The 21,679-nt window shown below is 42.5% G+C and overlaps 1 protein-coding gene across 3 annotated transcripts; it reads left to right on the top strand.

Moving 5' to 3' along the window:
- The first annotated feature begins 148 nt into the window (after window positions 1–148).
- Window positions 149–19,771, top strand: POP1 (POP1 ribonuclease P/MRP subunit). Of its 3 annotated transcripts, none has more exons than XM_028736421.2 (16): window positions 149–291; window positions 2,283–2,429; window positions 3,571–3,645; window positions 3,992–4,167; window positions 5,076–5,324; window positions 5,850–5,937; window positions 7,089–7,276; window positions 8,015–8,265; window positions 8,837–8,930; window positions 9,927–10,038; window positions 10,174–10,290; window positions 13,994–14,109; window positions 15,080–15,271; window positions 16,149–16,303; window positions 16,866–17,198; window positions 18,465–19,771. In XM_028736421.2, exons 2-16 carry the CDS (start codon window positions 2,285–2,287, stop codon window positions 19,117–19,119), a joined length of 2,946 nt encoding a protein of 981 aa, XP_028592254.2. In that variant the 5' UTR covers window positions 149–291; window positions 2,283–2,284; the 3' UTR covers window positions 19,120–19,771. The 3 variants fall into 3 exon arrangements, with proteins under 3 accessions (XP_028592254.2, XP_028592255.2, XP_028592256.2); XM_028736422.2 differs by having other exon boundaries at window positions 285–377; XM_028736423.2 differs by lacking the exon at window positions 149–291 and adding an exon at window positions 590–960.
- Window positions 19,772–21,679: the final 1,908 nt, after the last annotated feature.

Genomic DNA, 21,679 nt, shown 5'->3' with positions numbered 1-21,679 from the left:
CTCCCACTTAGCAACTTAAGGCCCCGCCCCCAGCTCTGAAACCACGCGGGTTTTTTTTTAAATACTGTCTTTTAAGTCCCTCGCCGCCCACCGTACAGCCTCCTGCCGCGAAGGGTTATGGGACATGTAGTCTTGAGGGTTAAGGGGGCAGATAGGAGAATAAAGAAAGTGCCGCTTGGCGGAAGTGGACGCAACGTGGTCGCCTGGGCGAAGTGCAGCGCGCCGGATCCGCAGGAGAAGAGCCTGGCTGACTCCTTTTTCCTTCATCAGCCCAGCCCAGACAGGTTTCAGGTAGCGGGTTGTGGGGAAAGGGCGTGGGACGGGGAAGGAGGCTCGCTCCCCCGGCTGAAATGGTGCTCGTGGTGCAGAAGTGACTTGTAAGAAGGCAGTTTCTAACATATCCTGCTCTCTACTCTCCAACTGGACGTCCCACACTAACGCATTTGTGGCTGCATGGGGGGGCTGTCTCCTTGCCTTTTCATTGGCTTGTCCCCTCGGGGACAGGGCATGCTTTGGGAATGGGGAGAAACCAGGGGCTTAATTTTCAGCGCATGTTCTTAAGAATCCATTGAAAATACTGGTGCACAAGAGCCCCGCTAGATCAGACTTAGGGCTGTCTAGTCTAGCCACTCTGAGGCCCTGGGAAGCCTGCGGGAGGAAAAACGCATGAAAACAATTCCCTTGCTCGTGCATTTTTGTTCTAGGCTGCTCCAGATGATATAGCAGGCTGTATTTTTAAAAAATAAAATAAGTGCAAATGTTTGCTGTGGCATCGCACAAATTAAAATGGTAGTGAAAATGATGCCATGAATCATTCCCCAGCCTCTTTTGCCCTGATTGGCAGTGGTTAAGCAGAACGCTTCTAACCATCCAAATTGCTGCTGCTTTCCCTCGATTTACTGCTCCTAAAGGAATTCTGCACTGGAGTAAACAGTATTGTTATACGCTGCTGGTGTCGATGTAAGTGCAGCCGTGATAAGGAAAAGATGCTGACTCAGTATTGGGCACTGCCTGTGAAAGTGATGGGATGACTCTGCAAAAATGCAGGCAAGGGGGAGGGGAAAGCTTAATGCAACATTGTCCACTACTTGCTGGTACAATGCCTTTGATATTGTTCATTTCATAGTAATTTTATTCATATTTTTTTTCATAAATTACAGAAGTAAACCTGATTATATATGTGTTGGTGTACTAAAACAGGTGGAAATCAGTTTCTGGTGGGATGTTGCTGTTGTGATAGGAATTTTGAGGTCTTAGATATATGTTAAATGTTCCTAAGTGTAACAACCAAGCACATATATAGATCAGCACAGGAAAACCGACCTGAAACCATTTTGATTCCCAAACTGAGCAAATGTTTTCTTCAAGGTCAAAGGAAAATGGAAAAGCCTCCCCATTGTCTTGAGCTCCAGGGCAGGGAATTTAAAATGTCTGTATAAGGCCTTGCGCTCCGTTGTTCTGGGTTCCACCTCCTTTCCTAGTTTCTTTGCTTCCCAATATTCTCTGGTTGGCCTCTGTTATTTTCTCCTACCAACAGGGAACCTACGTAAGGACTCTATACGGGCTCTTGGATACCCCATAAGGGAAAGGGGCAGATTTTGTTTACAACACTGTTAATCATAGTTCTGCAACCATCTTTTTTTTTTTTAAAGATGTTTACTTTGTAATGAATCTTTTGAAGAGCTGCAGGTCTTGGTCAGCTCTGAAGCGCTACATATATTCATTATGCTATTAACCCCACAACTTAAAAGGTAAAGGGACCCCTGACCATTAGGTCCAGTCGCGGATGACTCTGGGATTGCGGCTCTCATCTCGCTTTACTGGCCGAGGGAGCCGGCGTACAGCTTCTGAGTCATGTGGCTATCATGACTAAGCCGCTTCTGGCGAACCAGAGCAGCGTACGGAAACGCTGTTTACCTTCCCGTCATAGCGCTACCTATTTATCTGCTTGCACTTTGACGTGCTTTCAAACTGCTAGGTTGGCAGGAGCAGGGACCAAGCAACAGGAGCCACAACTTAGGCACATGTAATTTGTGCACATTCAGCTTTATGCAAGTGGCCAAAAAAAAAAACCCAAAAACTTGAAAGGTAGGCCTCCAGGAAAAATAATTTTGTCACTTCCACTTGTCCTTGAACCCGAAGCGCATTGATTGTACGTGATTTTAGCTTTAGGCATGATCCCTGAAACATTATTCCCACATGTTTTGCAGGCTTACTGTATTACAATGCTAGATGGTAATGGTGGAGTTGCATCTTTAGTTGCTTCCGTTTTGCTCCCACAGGAATGTCAAATGCAAAAGAGAAGAAAAGAGCCAAGAAGATGAAAAACCAGCCTACCAATGTGACCTTTACCTTTGATGGTGGGCCAAGCCACAGTGAAATACACTTTCAAAATGGTGGTGATGGAGCCTCTGAATGCAAGAAACAAGGTAGCTGTTGTGGCTTAGTGCAAGTCTAGGGAATCTATGGTCCTCCAGATGTTGTTGAACTTCCAGCTCCCATCTGTCTCAGCCAGTATGGCCAGTGGGCAAAGAGGATGGGAATTAAATGAATCCCAAAACGTCTGGAGGTTCCCCATCCCCATAGTGGTACAGACATCTGAATTGGTACGAATTACCCATGAAACTTTGAATCTAAAAAAATAAAGGTAATCTGGAGATAAGAATGAAACCTTAGAGAAGGGACCTTTTAAAAACAAGGCCAAATTTGACACAGCCCTTGTCCTGTTCCACTGGTCCAAAGGAGGGCTATGTGTGGTCACATAAGTTTGAAAAAGAGAAGAAGAGGGGGGGGGGGAGGAAGGGAGATTTGTTCGGAGAAATTTGCGGTGGGACTGGCTGATTGGTTGAGAAATAGCTCCCTTGTGTGCTGCTTTTAGGCTAGTTGGTCCACTTGTCAAACATAAGGAACAGAACTGATTAGTCCCCAAGTTTGTATGCATGCAGTAGTGTAGGTGGCCAGCAGATACCTCCAGTTGGGAAAGAAGAGATTGTGTTTCATTCCTTGCTTGAAAAGCAGCATTGTTGGAGTGTCCCAACAGCGATCGTAGGAATAAAGGAGAGAATCCCAAACTGCAGTCCACAGACCACCAATGGTCTCTCAGCATGCCTATAAAAATGTAATTAAAAATCTTACAACATATAACATTGTGTATTACAGTTACTACAAAAAAAACCTTATGATTGGAATACCATGCACCACCCTGAAGCTTCAATAAGCTTCAGCTGATGTATTTCATTGTCACTTGGTGTGGTGTTTAGGTGTTTATGAAGAGGCTGCAGCTTAACTCCAGAACTGCTCACTGCTGTAAAATGTTAACTATCTCTAAGTGTAGTTTCATTTAAATTTCTTTATAATATGTTCACGTGGCTCAGTGTAAAAATTCTTGTTTAAAATGCTGTTTAGATAAAGGAACCCTAACTTTTATACATGTCGAATTAAGTGATAGGAGAGTTGTTGCCAAATTCTAGAATCAATTTTATTTCAGGGCTATCGCTATAGGCTGTAGTATGCTCTTAGTCTGTGACTTCAGTCAATTTACACGGTAATTCTTCTTTGACTTGTCAACAGATCTGCGTTCTGAAACCTCACAACAGGGCTTTTCACAACAAAAAGCTTCCTGTGAAATGCCCAAATATGTCACAGGTAAGCATACATGAACAATGAATATCACCCAACATGTCTGTGTTAAGATGTCAAACAAACCTATTTCTTAATGCAATAAGAACAAGCCAAGAGAGCCAGAGACTCATCTGCACAGCCAAGGAGGAGGAGTTCAGAGAGTTTCATTTATAATTACAATTAACCCCAGACTTTTAATAATCACACGTCTTCTTCCAGTAATGTTTCAGCATTCTCCATGTTGAACCTTAAGTTACACACCCATAGGTTTAAGAGATTTAATAAAATTTATGAACCTCATTGCTGCCAAGTGAGAAACAGTCCTCATTTAGTTCTTTCAGGTGCTAAACAAATTCTCTTTTTATTTCAGTGTCTCCTTTTGTTCAGGCTCGTGCTGCAGAAATAAAAGCTATGCTGAAAGCTGTTACGCAGAAGTCTTCCAACACCTTAGTGTTTCAGTCTCTACCGAGACACATGAGGAGGCGAGCTATGAGCCACAATATCAAACGCCTGCCCAGGCGACTTCGTGAGCTTGCCAGAATAGAGGTGTGTCTTTAGCTTGTTTTCCCAGTTAGCTTGCTGGTGCTTCCGTGTAATAGTTCATCCTTCTATATAACCTTTCCTTTTGTGTGTGTTGGGGGGTGGGGTGGGGGAATGTAATTGCTGTTGCACGTAGGATGGTGTTAATGCAGCAAGGCATGGCAGGCCTCTGTGGGACTTCCCCCACGCCAGACGGTTTCTCCATATTCTTTGGCAGGAGGGCTTGGAGAGTAGTGATAGGTCACTGTGCTGTCTCCAATATATATTATTTTTCAATGAATTTTATTGATTTCCCACATTTATCACAAAAATAACATAACATAACATAACATAACATAACACAACACACAACAAGGAAAAACACATCACACCACAATAAACTAAACACAAAAAATGGTTTCTTCAAATACCTAATTCTCATTACATTGATAACTGACTTCCACAAATCCCCTCTAACTGAATTTCATTATGTCACCTATATAACAGTTCTCCAAATTCATATTTCTAATAATATTGACTCCTTTCATTTACTAACCTCTTCTCCTTTATTAGTATGTTAATCCTTGGTATTTACTCTAACATATTCTTATTCTATCCCTAAGCTTATTTAATATTTCCAAGAATTTTCTATTTGTGCTATCTCCAATATAAACCCCACAAGTCCCTGTGCCCTCCACCATAGATAATAATAACAATTTAATTATCTGACTGGGTTGCCCCAATCACTCTGGGCAGCTCCCAACAAAATATTAAAAACACAATAAAACATCAAAAAACATAAAAAAACTTCCCTGTACAGCGCTGCCTTCAGATGTCTTCTAAAAGTCATATGGGTGAATTGAATTGGGTTGCCTTCCCTTTGGGAAACAAATTCAAGGGGGGGAAACCATTGTTCCCTTGTTCTACCTATGCAGACAGAGAAATTTGAACATCAGAAGAAAGAACTGTCCAAGAGCAAGTGCCGTAAGGCCAGGCGGCGCCATACGAACTTGGTGGTGGAGTTCAACCGCAGGCAAAAGAAGAACGTGTGGCTGGAAACGCACATCTGGCACGCAAAGCGGTTTCATATGGTGAAGAAGTGGGGGTATTGCCTAGGAGACAGGCCCACAACCAAGAGCTATAGGGCCTGCTACCGGGCCATGACTAGCCACTGCCTCCTTCAGGTACTGTGACATTTTATGCCTTCATACTTGGCAGGAGAAGCACTTCAGCTTTTTTAAAAAACCAGACAAGCACAAGAGCATGTCCTCTTGGGAAAGTCGATCCCATAGACTGTCTTTCTCCTTCCTGTTCTAAAGCACCTGTTGAGTGGAGAAAGAAAATGAAGTTTGCTTATCAGTATCTGGCTGTTTTTATGTACCATCCTGTCCTCGTGTCTTAAGTATACTGGCTCTTGAGTCCTTGTTAACATGTTATAATCTAGAGATAGCTTTTGGTCTTCATGCATCTCGTAAGATAGTCGGAGAATGTTGCTTATTAACACATGAGATAGATTTTGAGTAGTGCTTCTGTCCACATTGTCTAAATGCTTGCCACACTTCTGCAAACTCAATCTCCTGATATGTGAATTAGTCTAGAAGAATGACTCTGTTTTTTATAAACAAAATCCATCATTTTCTTCTGACCTCTCAAGCATGCCCGGTTTCTTTTCCCCAGCTTAAAATTCAATAGCTTTTCTTTTACATCAGGATTTATCTTATTATTGTTGCTTGGAGGTGACTGGAAAAGAGGAAGAGCTGCTTACAGCACTTGCTCGAATGTGTAGCATAGATGCAGGTAACATTTCCTTATTTTAAAATACATACATTGCGAATGCTAACTCTTGGGTTGGGCATGGGCGCCTGCTGTCTAGGGCTGGGTGGTACTAAGTATGCTCATTTAGTATTTTTGCAAAATAAAACCGTGTATTATGCAAGGGGAAAGAGCATAATGAAGGGCTGGGTGTATATTTAATAGTTCTTTGCACTCCATTATTTGTTCCTGCTCCTCCCACTTAATTTGCTGATGTCAAGAAAGTCAATTATCTATTTTGCTGTCGAGTATAATTTAGGTCCACTATGGCATAGACGCCTGTGATTAGTGTGGCACGTTATAAGTTTGTAAAATAAATCATACTGTGACTTTTGCAGCAGCGGTCACTTGTGATGGCCACGTTGTGTTTAGAGCAGCCTTCCAGATAAGTCTTCCAAAGCTGTTCTCCCATACTGAAGTAATCCTCCAAACCATGGCTCCCATACATGTTTGGAGGAATGGTTCAAACCATAGTTTGCTAGTTTGTGTGTTGCAGTAAACTCTGCTTAGAACAAAAGGCAAAATAAGGAATTAAATCAAGAAGGGGGTGAAGTATAAGCAAGCACATGCATACATGGCTTGTTCAAGATTCTCAAGATAGCCTGTTAATCATTTTATGTTACGTTGATCTGTGAGGGGAAAACAAAACAAGTCTATAGTTGATCAGCTAGAAGAAATACTTGTCATAACTAATCAGGACTAGTCATAAAGTTTGTTTAGAAAAAACACTAAGCCGTCACTTCCTTTCCATTCCCAATACAACTTTAGCAGGATAAAAAGATCTTAAGAAGGTTCATTGTGGACCAGGTGTGTGACCAGCTCTGAATTCTTTAAAGCAAGAACTACTGTAGGAGCTGTTCTCCCCCACCATCCCCATGTTCCATCTCTTAATTCTGCCAGTTTAGACTTTGGAATGCTACTTCTATTATTATGTTTTTAAAAAAGAAGAATACTTTATTTAGAATTCAACAATAACAAAGGAAAAAACCGCAGTAGTTGCTACATCCATTCATTACAGTTGACCAATTTTAAAATCGGAATGCTATTTCTAGATGTGGTCGTCCAGTTACAAAGGTTATAATATCTTGCTAAGTGGGCACTATTTCCTTGAGCATTTTTAGCCTGTCTCTTCTCAGGGCCAACATTTGCAGCTATTCCTTGTCTATCTGGGAAGCGCCAGGGTGCTCTCACCATGTACCAGGCAGACCAATACCCTGCAGGTGCACTTGGACCGGTTACTTTCCTTTGGAAACCCAGAGCTGGGACGGATAGTACTTCCGAAAACAGACAGCTGTGGATATGGACCCACCCTGTCTTTAAGCAGGTACAAGCCGTTTTTTTCCTTTTTTTTTTTTAACCTTTATAATTAGTGTAGTAAAAAATACCTGTTATTAAAAGCTAACCTCTTGTGAAGGGGAAGTAGGCCTGAAGTGGAAGCCTTTCATATGGTTGATTCCCACCAAAAAAGAGGTTGGAAAGGTCATGTGGGTGAAGGGAGTGCCTGAACCCTCCCTTTAGCACAGGTAGAAGATCAGGGGAAGCTGTCTTTATACCAGGTCAGCCTGTTTGTTCAACTAGCCCAAGGGCGGAAGCTCTCTGCATGAACTTGAGCAAAGGCCTTCCACCCAGCCTACCTGAAGCTTTTAGCCACAGATGCCAGGGCTTGAGCCTGGGGCCTTCTGCACAAGCTGTACAAGCTGAGCTAAGAAGCCAAACATTTGGCCTGAGCAACTGTTTCATCTAGTTGCGCCAGTACTGCGTAAGATTTGTAGAAAGTGCTTTCTAAAAAGAGTCTTACATAAATCGTTTGTAGGGTCATTGAGATCTTTTAAAATATAAAAAAGCCCTTTTATTCTTTTGACAGCAGGATATTCTACTGAGTGGACTTAAGCTCCATCTAGAGGGCTGGCAACCTGAGAATGTGGAGCTAAAAAGTCCATCTGCCGGCCCTCTCTTTCAGCTGCTTATTTCCAAGGACGTCGCTGTTAATCTCTTGCCTGAAACCTGCATAAAAGATGGTGGCCTTCACATTTGATGAGCCCTTTTCCCTGCTTCCCATTAGGAGATCTTGGCTGAGTTAAAAGCAGCCTTCCGGTGTTCTGAGCCCATGGAAATCTGTAACCCTGAACCAGCTGCAATATCACCTCATGAAGAAAGCCAGTCGGTTGTTGCTGAGGAAGTTGGCCAGAAAAGGAAGAGGAAAGACAATGGAGGCGAAATGGCTGTCCCAGTGAAAAAAATTATTGGCGATGGGACCAGAGATCTCCACCAGTCCTATCGCTGGACATCACAAACTACTGGAGTTGTGATAAGGTACTTGTTTGGGTACTCTTAACACATTTCTCATTTATAGTCTAGTCAAGTTGCCTCATTATACGAAGGGATGAAGAAGAACTTTGGTAAACAAATTGAACTAGGCCCCCGTTTTCACTATACATTCAAAACAGTGTCATACCACTTTAAACAGCCTTTTTAAACAGAAAGAATCTTGGGAACTGTAGTTTGTTAAAGGCACTGTGAATTGTTATAAAACCCCTATTCCCCTCAAAGAGCTACAATTTAGTGTAGCTTAACAGCCAATCCCTCTTCCAAAGAACTCTAGGAATTGTAGCTCTGTGAGGGAAATGGGAGTCTCCTAACAATTCTCAGCACCCTTGACAAACTACAGTTCCCCGGATTCTTTGTGGGAAAGCCATGAGATTATACAGTTTTAATTAGGTACTGAAATAAGAATGTTTGAGATTATTAAAAAAACAACAGATGAATGCAAAATGTGATAGAACGGATTTATGAATCAACACATGTGAAGTGGGCACAAGCTGGAACTGGATTAATTCATCACTCCTGACTTCATGTTTTGACATGTAGCTTTTGTCTCTTCCAGCGACCTAACAATGGAGATTCTCAGATATCGGTTAATTGGTCCCCTCTCAAACTGCGTCCTCACAGAGGCACTCAAAGCTGCTTGCGTCCATACTGTAAGCTAATCAGCAATTTTCATGCTTGCTTTTGTCATGTGCTCAGGATCACATTGCTGTTATTGCATTGCTCTGTAGTCAACTGCTAGAATCTAGTATTGTGGTACTGCATATTAGCATATGATTCCCAACTCATCTAGAAAAGTTTGAGACATCTTGTGTTAAGTCATACCACTGACTTAGTGTCCTGAACCTCCATATTATAAAATAATACAGCCTAGAGCTGTATAATGGATAGAGCTGTATAGTAAGCCCTCCTTTTGAAACTGTAGTAGATCACAAGGTTTGCTTGCAAAAGATCCCAGGTTCCATTCCTGGCATCTCCTGGGAAAAACTGGGTAGTCCCTGCCACTTAGAATAGACTGGTGGTAACCATCATGGTGGACTTCATCTCCCATCAGGCCAACCAGCATGGCCAGTGGTCAGGGATGATGGGAGTTGTAGTTAACAGCATCTGGAGGGCACCATGTTGGATACTCTGGGGTAGACACTACTGAGCTAGGTGAACCAGGGGCCTGGCTGAGTGTCAGGCTGCTTCCTGTGTTCCAACTGCAAAAGAAATTCTGTGGCAATCTTGTGTGCCATGGTGGTAGAAGAAGCAGAAGTTTGTGGCTCTCTTTGGTATGAGCAGGAAGACCAATTGACTTGGTTACGCCAGGATGCTGGATCATTGCTCCTGCCTATTCTCATATTATGCGCTGGTGCAAATTCCCTTGCTCAGTATTCAAAACCACTCTAAAACACTTGAGTGTTTTGGATGTATTTGAGTTGTACATTACCATACTGTGATAGCAATCATGACCAAGCCTTTGACCCCTTCTTGGAGGTCTTGGCAGTTGTACCATAACCAGCTTTCATGTAGAAGTTGGTTCTCTAGGAGACAGTTACACATATGTCCATTGGCAGCCCTTGAGGTAAAAGGGGAGGAACTGAGCTTTGTAGCAGCGAATTACATATTTTCCCCTCTTACCTTACATGTTGTGATTGGTTATCTAGGAAGTGGAGCCTACAGATTCTGAAATCAACAGCTGGTGGATAGATAATTGCAGAGATCCTGATCTGGTGTCTCTTCATCGCCGTCAAGAAGCCATCTTTGAATTGTTGCAAGGTAGCATTCTAGTAGTGCCTTCTGTTTACATGCTTTATATACTTGCTGGTGTACATTTGATCTTGAAATATCAAAATGTAATACTTGTCAGTAAAACGTTTATGTTTAAAGGTCATCCATTTTATGTGTTTAAAGGGTTAAGTTCATCAGACGTTCCATCAGGTACTGTACTGGGTTTGACTGTGGGGGATCCTCGAGTGAATTTGCCTAAAAAGAGAGCGAAAGCCAAGCCAAATCCTGAAAGATATCAAGGTAAGGTATCTCATCTAATATGTGTCTGTAAAGAGTACATCAATCTACTTTTATGTCAAGTTAAGTTAATGTGTCTTTATTAAGCATTAGCAGAGAGTGCCCAGGGCTGCCTGGGAATTTTTAGAAAGCAAAACCTATTGTGATTTTTAAATGGCTAGTGTTGTGAGTTTGGACCCATCATGCTAACAATTGGGCGGAGTCATGCCAAAGTCACATTTTAGTCCACCATCTTGATTCAAAATGGCTGACACCCAAACATTGATAAAGACCACTTCCCCCACCTTAGGAACTGTTGTAGTGAGTTTGTCAGTGGAATCTCAAGAGGTAGCCAAACCTATAGAGAACACACAGGCAAACCATTTCCTAAAATATATAGTATATTCCAGGGAGCGTTGCTCTTATCTCATGGCTTTTTAGGGTTCCATTAAACATACCAAATAGATGCACACATCCTATATTATTAATTCTATGTAGAGAATAATGGCAGTTGTGAGGAAGGGACTTGGCACCAAACTGGTCTTGTGCTCAATGGAAGCCTCTGTTAAATGGTACAGATGATCCAGGTTCGAATCCTGGCGAGGCCAACAGGTGCTATACCTCAAGATGCAACACTTCATTTCTACAGGCTCGTATTGCCTACAAACATACACTTCAGAAAAAGTGTGAAAGAGTTCTCCACATATAACAATATATAGGCTTGCAGCGCTAATTTAGCCTTAGAAATATTTTTCTGTAATGAGAGTAAGAATCAAAAGTTCCATAATTCAGTCCCACTGTACTTATTTGCCAATTAATTCCACGGCACTGGATTCATTATTTCACTTTTCACCATTTCTTTGCACACAAACAATTATTTTTCAGTAATGGGGCAGGTTTGGAGCAAAAAGAATCCCTATAAACACACATTTCTTTTACCTGTCTACATTTGGCATCTGCTTCACTTAGGCTTATCTACGTCTCTCCCTTTTAATATGGATTTAACCGCTACAGACAACTTGCCCATCGAACCAAACAGTATATTCTGACTTGAAGCCACTTTCCATTTTGTTATGCAGGGTGTATCTCTTAGTCCTGGTATCCTTCAACCGAAGATGCCAGGGATTAATGCTTGGATTTTTTCTATTTGCAAAGGATGTGCCATGATCTTGAGTTGTGGCTTCTACTCCTGGACAAAACCATAAGAAAATCTTAAAACTTTGGTTCTTTTCTTCTGTATTATAAGGTCCTTCTTCACTTGCCAGGGCAACATTGTTTGGCGTTTCCCAATAAAGTACTTTTCAGACATAAATATGCACTCAGGTAGCCGTGGTTTGATACTTCTGATTGCTTCGGTGTAGATTCACAAATGTATCCAGATTTTATAGCCCTGTGAGAAACTTTGGGTTGGTCAAGGCAGTGAGGGACACGCCAGCCCTTCCAAGCCTGTGCGACTCTGCTGTCTACCATAGCCTTTCACTATATATGTTTGTGAATTTAATAACCCTTTCTGTTTTGAGGCATTCTGCAGGCAGTGCATGCCCATAAGCAGTGCATGCAAGCTAAAGCTGATGGCTGAAGAACAAAGGGTAGCCAGAGAAGATCTTAAATGGATGTATGTGGGGAACCAGCAATGGGAGCCTGGATGGCTGAAGACTCGTGTTTGCAAACAGGCAGAGGGGAAGATGCCACCTAAGAAAGAAATCTTAAGGAAAGCTGGTGCTTCTTTTGGATAGTGCTCCACAGCTCTTCCCCTGCATTAGCTTAGGGTTGTGTCCAACAATGTCCTGCTGAACATGAGAGCCCACAAAAAGTAATGCTGGCCAACAACTTGCATGACCTAAAAAGAGGATTAGAGGATTCATGGAGGAAAAGGCTATCAGTGGCTATTGACCACTCAGATTATGTTCTCTTTCTGCTCTTGGAGGCAATGTGCCTTTGAACCTGGTTGCTGGGAAGCACAGCTGGGGAGAACGCTGTTCTGCTCAGGTCCTGTTTTCAGGTTTCCATAGGCATGTGGTTGTCCACTGGCAACAGGATGCTGGCCCTGATCCAGCAGGGCTTTTATATTGTTACTCAGAGGAGGACCATTGAAATTAGAGGGATGAGTTAGCCATGTCCCTTAATTTCAGTTGGTCTCCTCTTGAGTACGACTGGCATTGGATACAACCCATAGTCATGGAGGAAACATTGATTTGGTTTTCTGTATCTTCCTTACTCTCTATAATTATTTAGTACTTCATTCCCTTACTTGGCATGCATGCTTTTCACATTCTTAGGGAGGCATTCTATTCATTAAGGTTCTGCAGTCTCCCTTAAAATACATGGTGGAGTAGGATTTCTTCAGGTGTAGTCATTTGAAGATTCATTGCACCATGTGTTTTGGGTAAAGTGTTCCAAATATCACACATGAAGTTGGGTACTTTAGGCAGGGTATACTGATTTGCTAAGCATGTCGTCACAAAATCTAAAATTTTCTTTTGCTGCAATAGCTAATACAGTGGAACCTTGGTTGCCGAACGCTTCGGAAGCTGAACACTTTGGCTTTCGAACGCCAACAAATGTTTCCATTTACAAATGCGCCTTGGAAGTTGAATGGCTTCCAAGGCACATTTCTCCATTTTATTGAATGGATTTTGCCAACTGGCAATTGCACCTCGATTGTCGAACATTTCAGAAGTCTAACGGTCTTCTGGAACGGATTGCGTTCAACAACCGAGGTTCCACTGTACTAAAAATAAGAAGGGTGACAATGAGCCACAGGCATATCAACCTTTCAATAGAACCATTCTCTTAAACACATGCATCTTTTGGCACCACAATTTCCCCACCCTTCACCCAAAACCTAATGCCAACTATCTGCATGGCATATGAGTGCACACAGTTCCTGAAGATCTGTCGATAGGAGTGAAGGGATGTTTAAATATTCTCTTAGAGAGTGGTGCTTGACTCTGCAGTGAGAAAATAGTGTGTCAGGCTTGGATCTCAATATGCTCAGGCAGGAAAAGGAGAGCAGTTCCAGAACGTAAAGTTCAAGGGGAACTCTGAAATCACCACCTTCACATCAGCCTTTAAAGCAGGGATGGGAAGCCTGTGGCCCTCCAGATGTTGCTGCTCTCATCCGTCCAAGCTAACTTGGCCAGCGGTTAGGGATGATGGTAGGCTGGAATCCATCAATATCTGGAGGACCACAAGTTCCCCACCCATGCTTTTAAAGCAATTGTTCTCAACCTGTGGGTCCCCAGATGTTGGTGGACTACAACTCCCATCATCCCTGAGCTCTGGCCTTGCTAGCTAGGGGTGATGGGAGTTGTAGTTCAACAACATCTGGGGACCCACAGGCTGAGAAAGGCTGTTTTAAAGTGAGACCGTGTTTTATAAAATGTTGCTCCCTCAGTTTAGACCTGAGTAAAACTAGGACTGTTGCCTATAGCTCCACAAACTCCTAGAAGGCTTTGACTTCTGTTAGAGTAGAACTCAAGGTTCATTTCTCTCTGTGCTGTTAAATGTGTGTTTGCTCTTTGTACAAAATACCCCTTTAAATGAAGTAGCAAGGGTTTCTATGCTCCTAAGACAAAACATTCAGCTAGTTTCTCGTGGAATATGAACTGAAATTATTAAGGTTAGAAGCTTTAATGATCTTCCCACTACTTGCTGTTCTGCATCCCCCTTTGTATGCTCTTAACCTTTTAGTGACAACGGGTCCCTCTTTTTTCCTTTTCTTTAGAGGATGAAAAAGTCAAGCAGCTGATCTTGGAAGGGGTGCCAGCAGAGTGTGCACAGAGCTTTCTTTGGGACCAGAACGTCCGCAAGAACGTCACAGAAAATAAAATGCCAGAACAGGTAACCTTTACCTCAGAAATAACAATGAATGGATATAAATGTCAGCCGCTCAGTGCATTTCTGTTAAGCCCAATTACTTTGAGATTTGAAATGTCTGTCTCAAAATCCTGCCCATTTCTTTCCAGCTGGCGAAGTGTACCAGAGTAGGCTTGGTTTTCTAATCTGAAAATGTTACCTCCTCATTTACTTTGCATCTCTAGTTACATAATTTGCACTTACAAAGGGCAATATCCAGCTAAACCATTCTGCTAGTGCAAGGACTTACAGTTGACGAAATGGACCTTCCCCTCCTTCCCCTCTCCCTCTGTGTCTGTTCTGGAGTGTTGGAGCGGGGAGCCCCAACCACAGACTTAGGGGGCACATGGGGAGAGGAGAGGGAGCACAGCCAGAAGTCTTTGTTCTTGCAGAAGTGTTTAGCTGGATACCGCCCACAGACAATCTACTGAGTACATTTTATATCCTGCCTTTCTTCCATCAGGCTCTCAAAGAAGTATATGTGAGTTTCTTAGGCGATCTCCCATCAAGATGCAGACCAGACCTAAACCTGCTTGGTTTCAGCAAGGTGGCTGGATCCTGTGTCCCGAGATCTGTAAACATGGAAATGGCATCATAGCAGACACAGTTTTGTTTGATATAGATGGGTGACATGTCAGTTTCCATCTCTCCTTACAACAGTGATTTATAAAGAGTTACTAAACTACAGAGCCATTGACAGAAAGAAATTCAGATCAGGCCTGTAAGCTGCCATATTCCTCTACTAACACACAGGAAACGTACTGCATTAAAGAAAAAATGTTGTGTTCCTGGAATAGCTTTCAGTGAAGCTTTTACTTATGGCTTATTAAATTGTTTTAAGGTAAAGATAAGTTTAAGTGCTTACAATGCAGAATAAGAATATTTTCTTCTTCTGGTACCTCTTTTTTCTTTTTTAAGCAAACCTTTGTGTGCTTTGTGTCCCCTCTCATCCCAGGACTTGAATCATCTGAGAAGTAAACTCTTGGTGCCTGGATCACATCTTGACTTAGGTCCCCAAGAATCCAAGATTCCTATTCTCCTGGTTCAGCAGCCTGGAAAAATGGCTGGAGAAGATCGACCAGGATGGGGAAGTGGCTGGGATATTTGCTTGCCCAAAGGTTGGGGCATGGCTTTTTGGCTACCTTTTGTAAGTTATGTTTCAGATTGTAAAACCCTGGGTAATGAACTATAATTGCTGACTAACATACCTTTGCTCTTCAGGATGATCAAAACATTTTTAAAAATGCACGCACTCTGACAGCTCTTGATGAAATTAACTCCAGGTTTACTACGAAGTATCCCATGGTGGTTTTATGGTTTTATATTGATACCACTTCTGTTCCTTCCATTCTGTCGGAGAAACAGAGCCCCAAAGGCAATGCAAGCTGAGCATCCACACGAGATTCACTTTCCAAAACACCAGCCTTAGGTGTTCAAAAGGAGGATTCGTTGCAGGCAGACCTGTTGCCCTGTTTTCATGCAATCCAGAAAAGCAGCGGTAACTTTAGTTTATGGACCTTTCCTCTTGTTCTTGCATTCTCTTAACTGGTATATTTTTATATTGCACTGCTGTCCCTATGCCTAGATCCTAAGGCTGCAAAATGCAAACCAAACGTTGCAACTGCTGTGGATTTTTAAAAAAAGATCCTCTTCATAATGAAAGCAAAAGTAGATTATTTGGACTGAGCTGGGCAGTTTCTAAGAACCTTGTCAATATTAGCTTTTCTTACAATCTGAAGCTTCCAAGCCTGTGGAACAGCATCTGCACTGAGAATACAATAGGCGCCTGATATCTGTATCTTCTGAAAAACAATGAAGAAGTTTTTGTTCCAGCAAGCGTTCGCACCTCGATGAAAAGGTCCTTCCTTAGGTGTTCGTTTTGTTTTGTTTCTAAATCTGTCTTCAGTTGTTTGTACTTTTTAACTGGTTTTATGGCCTGTCTCTAAATCGCCTTGAGGCTTACGTAAAAGGCAATTCATAACTGATAAATAAATGAATGTCAATCTTACACATTTGTTTTGTAGCTGTATCGAGGTGCACGTGTTGGGGGATTGCAGGAGGCTCTGAAACATTCTCTGTATAAGAGGACACCGCATATCCCGCACGATTACCCAGACTCTCCTGCTGCCATGCAGTTTGCCAAAACATTGGAGAGAAATCTTCTTGAAAAGTTTAAGAGGTAGGTATCTGAGATGCACCTGGGAGCTTCCCCCCCTTACCTCAGCCAGTACATGTGGTACATATTCAGATTAAATCTTCAGAAAAATTACCTTTCCGAATGGGAACGTGACATTTTAGGTCACAACTCAGTATGGCAAAAGACGTGAAAGCATTTTCCTCCAGCCAATAATTTAGGGAAAGGATTTATTTTAATGTAGCCAAGGTTAAAAAAAAGAAAAAGAATTTATCCTTTTTACCAATGTAATTCTTGGCAATTAGGCAGTACAGTGGTACCTCGGGTTACATATACTTCAGGTTACATATGCTTCAGGTTACAGGTTAAGAACTTTGCTTTAGGATGAGAACAGAAATCGTGCTCTGGCGGTGCGGCAGCAGCAGGAGGCCCCATTAGCTAAAGTGGTGCTTCAGGTTAAGAACAGTTTCAGGTTAAGTACGGACCTCCGGAACGAGTTAAGTACTTAACCCGAGGTACCACTGTATATAAATAAATAATAAATAATTTTGTATTTCCCTCTATGTTTTGCTGCTTCTAAATGAGAAGTTTTTTTTCTTTATCTTAGGCGTCCTCCTGCGAAAAGAGCCAATTACGTTAAGCATGGGACCTTGGCACCATTCCTCTGTCCCTGGGATAAGCTGAACAGGGACTGGGAGGCCAGAAACAGAGCTTTTGCAAAACATGTACCCACATTAGACCAGGAGTCTTGTGCAACTGAGGAACAGGCTTCTTGTGGCCCCAGCTCTGGAGCACATGCGGCTGAATCACCTGTGGCTGCCAGTTCAGAACAGCAAATGGAGATGAGCTCCCCAGACATGCAGGTGGAAGAAGAGAGAAAAACGATGGGTCTGTGCAAGAGAGATGAAGCTGCATCAGGTTGGACCTTCTGTGTTCTCAGGTATGCACACCAAATCAATTCCCCCGTTGACCATAGTGGGAAATCAACTTGCGACTCATGTGAATCCATACATAGGGATTTTGAGTGTGCAAGCTGTTGCCTTGGAACAAGAGTTAGATCCTTGAGTACTTCAACTTCTAAGGCTTACCCTGGTCAGATGTGACAAGCTTTAGAAGCTGTTCTGCTTATGAGCTGTCTTAACGAACTTGTGAACTGCTTATTACCTGTGTACACAAATGTCCTCTGCGCTTTGGAGCTTTTAAAGGCTTGTTTCAAGTGAGTGTGGTCAGTTAGCACCTGGTTATTTCAACAGGCTGAAGCCAGAACTGTAGCAATTAGCTCTTAAAGAGGAGTCTCTTGCCCTGCAGATGCCCATGCTTATATTTTCTGAGTGGCGTAGGAGTGCAAGAGCCCTATATTCAAAATCCAACTCTGCTCCAAAACGTACTGGGTGACCTTGGGTCACTATCTCTTAGCCTACTTTGCAGAGTGAAAGTTAAGCTAAAAGGTGGACTGGAGCACATTGTATGCCACCCCTGTGCTCCTTGAAGGAGGGGCATGATAAACACGTAATAAATGCAGTATTTAAACTCTGAACAAAGTTGTGCAGTCTCAGTAAGCTCTTCATCATACACACACACACACACACACACACAGAGAGAGAGAGAGAGAGACAAATCGCATCTTTACAGATACTGTACTTTTTCATAGCAAAACATCCTATATACTTACAGTGAGTTCATTCTGCATGTATGGATCCTTATGTGGTATGGATCCATGTGCCAAAGGGAAGGCAGAAGTATAACAAAAAAACTAAACTACCGTATTTTTCGCTCTATAAGATGCACCAGACCACAAGACGCACCTAGTTTTTGGAGGCGGAAACAAGAAAAAAAATATTCTGAATATCAGAAGCCAGAACAGCGAGAGGGATCGCTGTGCAGTGAAAGCATCTTAGCTGTGCAGCCTGCATTCCCTCCATAAGACGCACACACATTTCCCCTTCCTTTTTAGGAGGGAAAAAGTGAGTCTTATAGAGCAAAAAATACGGTATATAAACAGCCCATTGAGACTTGAGCAACCTCTGACTGCATACAGTTGACTAACTACAGGAAAGCAAGGAAGGGGAAATGGAACATTGTTCCCTGGCAAAGGGTGGGAATTCTGTACGGGAGCATTCCATACTGCAACATTATGTTGCAGGGCCCACTTGTTCTGTACTGAACTGCAGGAAAACATAACTTCTTGTTGTATCTTTTTCAATAGGAGCAGAAAATTATTAAGGCAGGTATCGGTCTGGTGCCAGCCAACACCTGGGAGAAATCGGAGGCTACAGCGCCTTGTCGCCAGGTCAGATCAGAAGGATCTGACTGAAGATGCCCTCCTGCCTATCCTTCAACGTTATCCCAGGTCACTGGTGTGGGTCAGCTTGTCCCTTCTCAAAAAAGGTAGCCCCGAGTTACACGCAATGATTTGCATTCCAACAAAAGGAGATTTATTGCAGCTCAGCAAAGACCAAGACTACTGTGGCCCTCGGGAACCTAAGCACAGCGACAGATTTAAGAGCAAGTTGTTGAAACGAAAGGGAAGGAAGAAGAGGCAAGACGTCGGGAAGGCCACAGAAAGCAGTGCCTTGAATACAACGAAGGCCGCACCGACGGAACATGAAGATCTGGTTCTGGGCTTATGGCCGAACCCTTTGCCAGATCTTGCAGCACACTGTTCCAGAGCGCTCTTGGGATTTGTCACTCAAGGGGACTTCTCCTTGGCCTCTGGCTGTGGTGAAGCTTTAGGGTTTGTTAGTCTGACAGGGTTGCTGCGAATGTTGGTGGGTCAGCCAGTGGACAAGAAAGGGCTTGTGGTGTTAAGAAACCCAGCATCCCTACAATACAGATTTGCTAGGCTTATGGTTGAAGTCTAACTTTGGTTGGAACTCACTGGCATTCAAAAGTACCAAAGACGCTTTTCTCTTGAACATGTACAGGCATCTTAATTTTGAGTCGGAGCTTCCAAAAATATACCTTACCTTTTGTGCATATGTGACATGAAATAGACTTTAAAACTATTCTGTATTGTGTTCAATATCAAATATCTCTTCCATTCCTTAGAGGCACACACACTGAACATCTGTACTTAACAACAAATGCTAATGGCTTTTTTATGTTTAAACCAGGCATGGGGAACCTTTGGCTCTCTGAATGTTGCTTCTCTATAACTCCCATAATTGGTCATGCTTGATGGGGTTGATGGGAGTTGTAGTTCAGCAATACTGGGGGGGGCAATTCCCCACATTGTTGTATACTATCCCCCCCCCCCTTTACATACAGATTTGCCTCAACTAAGGAATTCTGCCCCCATTGTAACATAGTGGTTTGGGCTGCACATTTCAGGCTTACAGTGGTTTTGGGGGTCCATACATTTAGCAAGTAAGATTTTAGGGTATTTAAGATGGTACATTTTCTGGAACCACGGTATTCCCTCATGTTCAGTTAATACTGGAAGAATTCCCCCCAATCTGCCCCCCTACCCCCGGATGTTGAATTGAAATAATGTTAATAAAGCCATGGAAATTACATGAAGGGTTGGCTCCCTCACCTTAGCTTCAGCTTTTCTGAACAAATTATACTGCGCAAGTGTTCCACTTTGGACAAAAGTCCTTCACTATTCCTGAGAGAAGATGGCTTGACTCGCCCTGTAAGCCACACTGCCTTTTATGATCAAGTAGAAGAATCATGTTACCTTCATCTTAAATATGAATTTACTGAGAGAGGTGATATTCTGTAATCAGTAAGTATACTGAAACACATAGAAGGCAATAAACTTGCTCACAATATAAAAATATTTGTCGTAGTGTTTTGACCTCCTGTAAAGATAGATAAGGTTGGGAGCCCCCTGTTGGAAATCATGGAGAACTGCTTCCAGTTAGTGTGGACAGATCTGACAGTGTATAGCAGCTTCCTATAGTTTTGGTACTGACCATGCTGGTTGGGGCAGATGGAAGTTGTGGCCCCCCCACCTGTATCTGAAGGCTCCCGTCTTAGCCACCCCTGCCTTAAAAAGTAACCTAATAGTGTGTCTTGTTTTGGATGCATACTTAATATTCACCAAACCAGTAAATAATTGTTGCCCCTGTTGCCATATTTTTAGTTTGCTTTGCCATCTGGTGAATGCAAACTTTAAAATACTGCTTTCATTTTTTGAAAAAACAACAACTCATTTACGCCAAAGGGATGTCATTTCAACAAAGAATTCCTGCTTGAGACAACTAAGCAAAAGTCAAATCAGAAATATATTTTTTTTAAAAAAAGAAAGCATTGTTTCATCTGCTGTGTAACCTGCCTGCTAACCTTTTTTTGTTATAAAATTGTGGTGGGGTCATAATTTATTGACAAAAACATAACAGCAGGGCCAGATGAGTTCAGTTCATCAAAATGAATGCAGTGGTACCTTGGTTCTCGAACTCAGTCTATTCCGGGAGTCTATTTGACTCCCGAAACTGTTCAAAAACCAAGGTGCAGCTTCCGATTGGCTGCAGGAACTTCCTGCACTCAAGTGGAAACTGCATCGGATGTTCGGCTTCCGAAAAACATTCACAAACCAGAACACTTCCAGGTTTGCGGCATTCAGGAGCCAATTTGATCGACAACTAAGCTGTTCGAGAACCAAGGTATCACTATATGAATACAGTGGTACCTTGGGTTACAGATGCTTCAGGTTACAGACGCTCCAGGTTACAGACTCCGCTAACCCAGAAATAGTACCTCGGGTTAAGAACTTTGCTTCAGGATGAGAACAGAAATCACGCAGCGGCAGCAGGAGGCCCCATTAGCTAAAGTGGTACCTCAGGTTAAGAACAGTTTCAGGTTAAGAACGGACCTCCAGAGCGAATTAGGTTCTTAACCTGAGGTACCACTGTATTGAAAGTCAACTGTTCTTCCAAGTGTGGAACTATCCTAAATACTATTGTATATTTTCCAGCCTGGGTTGATTTCAGTCTTCATGTATCCCCTTATTTGCTGATGTCGCTGCTGGAGCAACAGTGTCAAAGAGGACCAGTGTTGAGTAACGGCATCTTTCATATTGGAGTATAAGATAATGTGACTAGTTTAAACTATATGAGCTGCATGATTTTAACTGATATTATCATCATCATTTTCCTCCTCCAAGGAGTTCAGGTTAGCTTATGATACATGATTCTCTCCCCCCCTCCCCCCCCCGCAAGCCTTTGAGATAGGTTGTGCTTGAGAAATGGCGATTGGCTCAAGGTCAACCAATGAGTTTCATAACTGAGTTGGGCTTTGCCTGGGCAAAATAAAGAGGAATAACTTCTGGCAACTCAGCACAGAGACACAGTTTGCACACCACATTAAGTCAAATCATGGTGAGAATTTATTTATTTAATTGTTTAATTCGCAGGTTGCCATTCATCTGACGATCACAGGGCGGTTCATAACACAAAAATACAAAATGAGAACACAAAA

This window comes from Podarcis muralis, chromosome 8 (genome assembly GCF_964188315.1).
Source record: "Podarcis muralis chromosome 8, rPodMur119.hap1.1, whole genome shotgun sequence".
Taxonomy (NCBI): Eukaryota; Metazoa; Chordata; class Lepidosauria; order Squamata; family Lacertidae; genus Podarcis; species Podarcis muralis.
The sequence above is the reverse complement of the archived record's forward strand: the minus strand, read 5'-3'. Positions and strand labels throughout refer to the sequence as shown.

Excerpts from the sequence above, each read along its gene's own strand:
- POP1 (XM_028736421.2), top strand. The coding sequence starts at position 2,285 with ATGTCAAATGCAAAAGAGAAGAAAAGAGCCAAGAAGATGAAAAACCAG. Across the intron at positions 8,931-9,926 it reads AAGCTGCTTGCGTCCATACT|GAAGTGGAGCCTACAGATTC; the intron begins GTAAGCTAATCA and ends TTGGTTATCTAG. Across the intron at positions 10,039-10,173 it reads CATCTTTGAATTGTTGCAAG|GGTTAAGTTCATCAGACGTT; the intron begins GTAGCATTCTAG and ends ATGTGTTTAAAG.